The 8,276-nt window shown below is 28.9% G+C and overlaps 1 protein-coding gene across 1 annotated transcript; it reads right to left on the reverse strand.

Annotated features, from left to right (window-relative positions):
- Window positions 1-7,246: 7,246 nt before the first annotated feature.
- LOC119673010 lies at window positions 7,247-7,851 on the reverse strand. Its single transcript, XM_038084209.1, has 3 exons — window positions 7,676-7,851; window positions 7,500-7,623; window positions 7,247-7,435 (listed from the first exon to the last, which is right to left on the reverse strand). The coding sequence occupies exons 1-3, from the start codon at window positions 7,761-7,763 to the stop codon at window positions 7,327-7,329; spliced, it is 321 nt and encodes a 106-aa protein (XP_037940137.1). The 5' UTR covers window positions 7,764-7,851; the 3' UTR covers window positions 7,247-7,326.
- Window positions 7,852-8,276: the final 425 nt, after the last annotated feature.

An 8,276-nucleotide genomic window follows, 5' to 3' on the forward strand; every position in this document is an offset into this window, starting at 1 on the left:
AGTGGGTTAAAGTCTTACACTGATAATTTCTCATCACGTCGCCAACCCTATTGCTGTACGGCTTTATCATTATTGCAAAATTTCCTGTTGTCCTGTCTGATGTTTCCTTCGGTGTGGAAGTTAGAATTATCCCAAGGCAATGCATGTATTTTGTACAGTCCAACTATAATCTATGGGGCATCAACCTCTACCGTTTTGGAGTATAACTGGTAACAATGGGCATTTCACTTAATACTCTCCACTAGTTGTGAAATGTGGTAGCAGGAGATTCAAGTGCCTGCAAACCAGTCCAGGATACTGGTAGAGCTTTTAGTAAAAGCTACAATGAAAGATAATGTCGTAGTGGTTCTGGTTACATCCTGCAGTTACACATGATAAGTGTTAGTATTTATGCTTTCACTTAATGTGAAGTTGCATCTGTTCATTTGTGTGCTAACACCCAAAGAACAATGGGTGGAGGTTTAAATGAGTCTCGCGCCTCAACAAAGAGAAAATTAGGAGAAATATCCATCATATAATCAATTGGTGGCACCGATGAATGGGCGTTTATGGGAAAATATTATCTTGATGCGTGTACTGAAAACAGCGTTATGTTAAGGTCTTTTGGCAGGTAACTACGTAAAATAATCACGGACTTATATCATGTCTAATTCGCATAAAATGTGTGCTTCCTTTATATTACAAAATTTTTGCAAATTTAAGAACTATGAAGTTGTCCTGTTTGGCTATGTGCACAAGGCTTTGTAGTGTGATCCCAATAATTTAGTCAACATTTCTAACAAGGCCGGAATAAGCATAGGCAAATTCAGATAAAATCAGAGCTTAAACGAAACAAATTTTAGAAGTGATAAAAAAACCTGTATTTTTGTTTACATACGAACATCTTGTTTTTACGACTTTCTCAACCAAATATAAAAAAAATTGACCTTTATAAGAAATTTATATACTTTTTTATGAGTAGTCCTACTATAAAATCCGATAAAAAAATTCAATTTCAATTAAAGCAGAAAGTAATTTAAGACATGTAATGCATTTTTGATTCGGTTTACTTCGAATTTATTTGACTTATATGAAGCATATTCACATAGGATAGAATCCTTCACTTTAGGATAGAAAAAATGTTCTGATGCGATTAAACTTTTTTTTCCAAGAACTTGACACTGGAAGTTACATCACAATTAAAACCTTGATTAGATTTATCTTTCAGTCACACATTGTATAATACTAATGCAAAACTAATATCGTTTCAAAAATCATTTTAAACAGCATAACTTCCGAATGCCAGATTGCGTATCACAACCACAAACTTTTATGATTTATGCAGATTTTTTTCGCAACAGATCCGATGTCAGAGGAATGCTCACATTTCATACAAAATCGAATGAATTCAATTTTTTCATATTAACTTCATTAGCATTTTTAGTACGTGGATTTACGGATTCGTGACGTAGAATTTTTTCCTCTTTCAATTTAAGTCAAATTTGATTGTTAGAATGTAAAATGGATAAAAAAAAACTGAAATTGAATTTACAAATGAGTGTTTAACAAATTATTAAATGTGTAGGCAACATTCAGAATTGAATTTAAAAATAATTTTAATAAAATTAATGAATTAATTTTGGAATGATTTCGGGAACGTTGTGTTCCAAAAACTTGTCTTACAGGTGTATTAGATATGGTTCATTTTGAGAGTATGGAGTATTTTAAAAGAAGAAAAGAAAAAAACTTGTTATTTTCTGCACGTCCAATATCCAAACAACTAAGAGAACATTTAATTTAAATATTTAAAGTGTACAGAATCAAAGGTTGGAAGCAGCAAAACTAGGGTTATGGATTTTTGAATATATAAAATCACTATATCAACCCACTTCACTTATTTATTAGAGAAACGCTATGAAGAAGGGTCTAACCCGCAACGTATGTTAATATGTAGGTTAAAATGATACATATTTGTATCGTAGTTTCTTCATATATATTTATCCGTTGATAATGCAACTTAAATATTTTACGCAGTCCAATAAAGCTTGCTTTATAGATACGTTTTAGATACACAAAAAACTCCGCATAGGTATACGAGAGTCACTATTTATATATTGAGCGTAATAATGAAAAATACTAACTTGTCTTTGAAAATTGCTTTATTGTTTCTCGAAGTACTCGTATTCTCTATTACGATTAATACATTTTTGCATACGTTTGAACCATTTGTCAAAGCTTTTTTTCCAAACTTCTTCAGACACTTCCAAAACAAGCTTTTAAAACACGACAAGGGCTTCTTCCGCCGACAGAATAAATTGTCCACACAATTTATTCTTGACGTTGGAGAACAAGAAGAAGTCATTGGGTGTCAAATCAGGATTGTACAGCGAATGGCCCATCAATTCGATTTCGATGAATGTTCAAATGTTATTATTGCTATTATATTATTGAAGGTTCGGTTGTTAGACGAGATGTGTGAGCAGTCACATTGCCTTAATGGAGATGGAGAATGAGCCGACGGCGCTTGTTTGTTTTTTGTTTTTCACTTAAAACTTTCGGTAAACGGTAAACAAATGATTGTATACTGTTCGAAATTGACCGTTTTACGTTTCTGTAATGGTTTAGTTTTCCCGGAAAAACAAGTGACCATTTGTTTTGAAGTGCTTCGAGTGCAACAAATTTTGTGTTGGATTTGATTAATCTTGAAACACCTACCCAGTTGAAGTCAATTCGTCACCTGTTACAATCTTATATACCTGTATCTCTTTTAAAGCACCGCCATTGTACTTTTTGATATGTCTGTACCAATCGACTTGTGCATCTTTTTGAAATTTTGTCAAATAATGAGGGATCTAATGAGAGCAAACTTTTCTCACAACTGAATGATCGTGCAGATCTGAGGTCAATTATTGCTTAGTCTAATGAAGTGATAAACAAAAATCCAGTCAAGGCGCAAAGAGGGGTTTTGTAGAAACGTCGCAGTTAATAGAGAGTAAAAGTGCTCAGGTGCACTGACTCAACTCAACTAGCCTCAACATAGTAGTAGTATATTATATATGCTGCCGAAACTAATGCCTAGGGTTCTACCTCATCTTCAATCTCACAGTACGATTTTGCATTACTCGCATAAATTTTTGCACAGTGTCAATGTTTTCTGACACAACAACTGATTTTGGACGACCTTCACGAATTTCGTCCGTGAGCGAACTGCGGTAACGATTAAAATTATTGTACCAGCGTTTCACAGTGGCAAAGGATGAACATTTGGCTTCATCGAAAAGTATGTTTTGTTATCCACGTTGAAAGTCATATTAAATTTTCGCAAAATTTTTTTCTCGCATTAATTCCATTTTTTCGCGAACTTAATTAAAAATCACTGTAAATAACACAAATAGTGCTACCAAGGCTCAAAATATAAATAGTCACCCTCGTAAAAGTAATCTCATAGTTTCGCGTTTGTGGTCTGTTACTGAAGAGTTGATCGCGCTTTTTTCCACTTTTTTTCATTGCAATTTATAAAGTTTAACATTGTCATTTAAGTTTAATATTATCAATTATTGAAGAGCAAATTGGAAAATAAAAATAAAGTGCTAAAAATACCAACAAAAATAGAAAATGGTTTAAAAATGACAATTAAAATTTTTAAAATTTTTCTACCTGCGAAACAAACTAAATATAAAAACCGATACGATTTAAGTTAAACTATTTTATCTTCGGTATATAAATATGTTATATAAAATTTAAATAATTTTTAAAAAATTGCATTTTATTGAATTTAAGCAAATATGAAACGTTTATCATTTCCAAAGAGGATTTTATTTAATATTTGTGCTCTATGAACAAATATATATATTTATTTAATATGAAATTTCATGTTCACAGATTGCAAATAAGCAAACGCAGTCAACATAAACGAAAATTAAATACAAATAAAAATAAATATTTGTTACGAATTATTATATATAAAATATTTGACTCCTTTGCTGGCAAAGCCTTTGTGCCACAAGTAGATTTCAAGTACATCAATTTTACTGACTGATTTAGCCTTCTGCACAAGTTAAGGAGACAGACATCTATCTGTACAGACAAGAAGACGTGAAAACGTTTAGAGTGAAGAAATTTCAAGCTCAGCATTTGCAAGATTTCTATTTGCATAATTTTATATTTGTATGTGCAATGAAATGAGCATACTCAAAGTATCTTTGCGTAATGGGTTATTTATGTATCTATGCCTATATACACCGAACTCCTGCATGAACATTCCAAATATGTGTTTACATGTGAACAAACTATTTGCATTTTGTTACCATACCATTACCAGGCAGGTAGGCAGGCAGGCAGGCACGTTGATGATGATAAATAGCAACAAAAATTTTATTTGAATTTCAAATAAGTTCTCTTTCTCCTTTAACATTGCCAAAATGCTTCACATAAAATAAAAATATTTTATGGCCAAGAGAAGTAGGCTAAGATTTACGATTAAATGTGGTTTATGATTTTTACAAAAATTATATCCGCATAATTTAATCACTACACTATTTTGATAGGCTAAATAGCTTGAAACTAACTTTTATGGTAATTGGCAGTAAAAGGTGAATATTTGAATAAAATACCTGAATTTTAGATACATATCTTTAGACCCTGAGCTAAAATTTCTTGTTTGAAGAACTAACATTCTATTAGACATATATCTTAAAGTTAATGTAGTATGAATTGTTGAAGTATTAAAGCTATTTTATAGCTAATTAAAGCACATTTTTTGATTGTGGATGATACTTATTAATACTCATTTGTTTAGTTGAAAATCGTTCCAAAATTACATGTTTTCAGTTTACGTGTATTTATCTTGCACTCTGACATAAATACACAATTGAATGCCGAAATGACAAGATTGTTGGACATAAATTAAATGCAACATTCTGCATTACACGGAACAACATTTAATGTTTAATTCAACAGAATGGATATGTTACGAAAATTAATTTATGTATTGCCATGGATATGCAAATGTTAACTAACACGAATGCATAAATATTCGGTATTTATTAATATTTCGTTGGTGTGCACACATGCGAAATTTTTTGATACATAAAATTACATTTTTGTGGCGTTAAAATGAATTCCAGGATTTTAATTAATTTTTCAAAATTATATTGAAGTCTCTTTAATAAAATACTGAATAAACATTTTTTAAAAGAATTTTATTTATATGAGTAAATTGTCAACAAAGCTGTTTAACTTTGTCAAAGGAAAAAAGCAGATATATGCTTTTTTGCTTAAAGGGTATTGAAAATTAAAATAAAATATTGAAAAATAAAAAATTTATTAAAATTAAAAGGAAAATTAATATTTTTTTTTCACTTAAACGTTGTTAATTTTGTTAGCTTTAAGGTATTGATAGAATTCAAAAATTTGCAAATAATTCTATATTTATAAAATATAGACTTATGTTTAATTTTATGTTAAATTTAGAACATAGAATTTATAATTTACTAAGTTTTGAATTTACTGAACTTTAGTGAAAAGGTGCAGAAAGCCACAGACAACAGAACTCGAATTGCAGTGGTAATGAAAAAACTTAAGAAGCCTTATAAGCTTCTACTTAATATACTAACGCCGTGTGTGAGTTCGAGTAAATTGATGGTAAATTGAGGGTAATAATAAATTATGTTGGTATGGCAGTGAATGTTGGTATTTACCAAAATTTCGAGTAGGTAAAATTAGGTGTTACCATTGTGATAATTTTATAAGATGTTTAATAAATAAATCGACAGAGCTGTATGGTCAGCCAAAAATTTGATTAATTAAAATAATATAAAAATGAATTTTTGTCGTTGTAATTCACTACTGTTCGAAAAAACCTCTTTATAAATAAATAAATAAATTTGAAAACTTTCAATAAAAATAATAAATAAGTGAAATAAATAAATCAATAAATATTTACATAAATGCAGTGCAAAAAATTCCTAAGAAATTTCAATTTACTTAACTTCAATTTAGTCGAAATCGCACACGGCCTAAATGTATTTCAGAAACTTTCTCTTTAAAAGTGTTTGGAAAGCCACAAAAGTACCATATTTGTAAAACTTGGTCTGCTTTCTTCAAAAGGCTTTATAAAATCATAATTAAATGACAGATTTACTAAAAAAATTCATGTAGTAGTTTAGACACTGACAACTTGATTACTCTGTTAATGATTTTTTATCTGGTAGGCTAATCACTTTTATATCGAAGTTTAATAATTCATATCTATTAAAATAAAGTTGACTTTGTTTATTTAATAAAATAATTTGATTTATTTGACAAAAAAAAATTTGATCAGATGGATTTAGTGAAAAAACAACTTATATTCTTTCTGATATTGTGTTTTGTGGGAAAAATTTAAAGAATCCAAAAATTAGTTTGAATTAGTACAACTTGTTTTTGTACACATATATAATTATATACAATAAAAATAAAAAAAAATAATGTAATAAAAAAAAACAAAAATGTAATAAAAGCAGTTATTAGATTTGGAGTGAAGAAAATCCAAATTTAATCCCGAAAGATGCAGTTTTTCGTATCATGTTTTAAATAGAGCTAAGAACCATAATTAATTTTTTTACATGTAGGTGAACATGCTCTGATCGGTTCAGTTTTAATGAAACTGTGCTTAATGCCATTTTATCAAAAAAAATTTTCCATTTGTTAAAGCGATAACTCGATTTACCGATCCCAGAGCATTTGTTGTGAAAGTATTTGAAATCATTGGTCTATGCGACAAAGACAGAAACAATTCCAGTCTTAAAAGCAAATATAAGGCATGCCACTCAGAAGATACTCTGGAATACAGTTTTTGAAAAATAATTTGATAAAAAAATACAAAGGTTATCTTTTTTTTTTAAAAAAATAGCAATAAAGATATGCCTAAAAATTATGGTAACTTATTAAATATTACATATTAATTGTGATTTCTAGGTATTCTCTATATTAATCGATTCTTAAAAATACTAAGTACTAAAATATGAAAATTGTATTATCACTATTATACAATAATTTTTATTACATCCATATTTCGACTTTAGTCTAATGCGTTTCTTGGCGATGACTTAAGACTTAAGTCGAAATATCGATGAAATAAATATTATTGTAAAATAAATGGTCTTTTTTTTCTTAATTTTTACCAATTAACCTGCAAAAACACTTTATTAATTTATTTTTTATAACATAATTCACACATATATTTTGAAGAACATAGGCCCAAATATTTATCTCTAATTATCATTATTTAAAACATATTTTAAAATATTTAGACACAAAAAATTCACTTTAATGAATTCATTTTATTTTTGCATGAAAACATATCCATCATTTTGCACGACATATTGCAGTCCTGTAACAGCACTCAGGATATGTCTTCCTGTAGTCCCAACCTATATATTTACAATCCTCTGTACTTTCTCCAATATCTCCACATCTACAATTAATAAGAACAGATATTTTCGTGTTAAATGCAATGACGAGAATAATAACGTATTTACGTATTTTCGGTAATCAAGCCAATCCGTCCGTCTTGGCATTTAATCTCAGTGCATTCGCCATCACGATAATACTTTTGATTAGTTTCTAAGGGTACCCCGTCATAGAAACATTTTCCAGGAAATCCTGATTAAGAGTATATACTAAAGATGATCGTTAGTTTATTGATTTCACTTACTTGGATGGGAGGCATAATCTACAAATGTTGCCGTGAATGCAACTGTCATTACACTGGCAAGAATCGTTATAAAAAATATAAAATTCATTTTTCTCTTATTTGTTTAACCGAGTTTGGTTGCGGTACATCCTATTTTATATGCAGTTTGTCCGGTAATGCATATATTCGTGTGTGCACTTTTATAGTTTTTCTCGCTTTTAAAAAATAATTTAACAAATTTTAATCAAGTTACGGACAAATTCTAATTATAATAAAATTAATTAGTTTTCATGAAAATGAAATATTTTTCTATAATTAAAATATGTACTCGCAATCAGTAATTATTTCACTGAAGCTGCAATCACAAAAGTTTTAAATAACTTCATTTTTAAGGAAAGTTCACTTAATTACTTAATTTCGTTTATTATTTAAAAAACCAATACTTTTATATAACAATTAATATATTTATTAATATACTATTTAAGAAGGCAATAAATTTTAACGTTATGTAATATATATTGAAACAAAATATATTATATGAAAAAATATTCAACTGAATGGAGAAAAATAGTAACAATAACAAATTTATTTGCGAATATATTCAGAATAAATGTATACTCTT

The sequence above is a fragment of the Teleopsis dalmanni genome, chromosome 1 (assembly GCF_002237135.1).
Source record: "Teleopsis dalmanni isolate 2A chromosome 1, ASM223713v2, whole genome shotgun sequence".
In the NCBI taxonomy this organism is placed as follows: Eukaryota; Metazoa; Arthropoda; class Insecta; order Diptera; family Diopsidae; genus Teleopsis; species Teleopsis dalmanni.

Bases quoted from the DNA above. Each gene is read 5' to 3' on its own strand.
- LOC119673010 (XM_038084209.1), bottom strand. From the start codon at position 7,763: ATGAATTTTATATTTTTTATAACGATTCTTGCCAGTGTAATGACAGTT. The intron at 7,624-7,675 runs GTAAGTGAAATC...ACTCTTAATCAG, and splicing joins AGATTATGCCTCCCATCCAA to GATTTCCTGGAAAATGTTTC. The intron at 7,436-7,499 runs GTAAATACGTTA...TATTAATTGTAG, and splicing joins GGCTTGATTACCGAAAATAC to ATGTGGAGATATTGGAGAAA.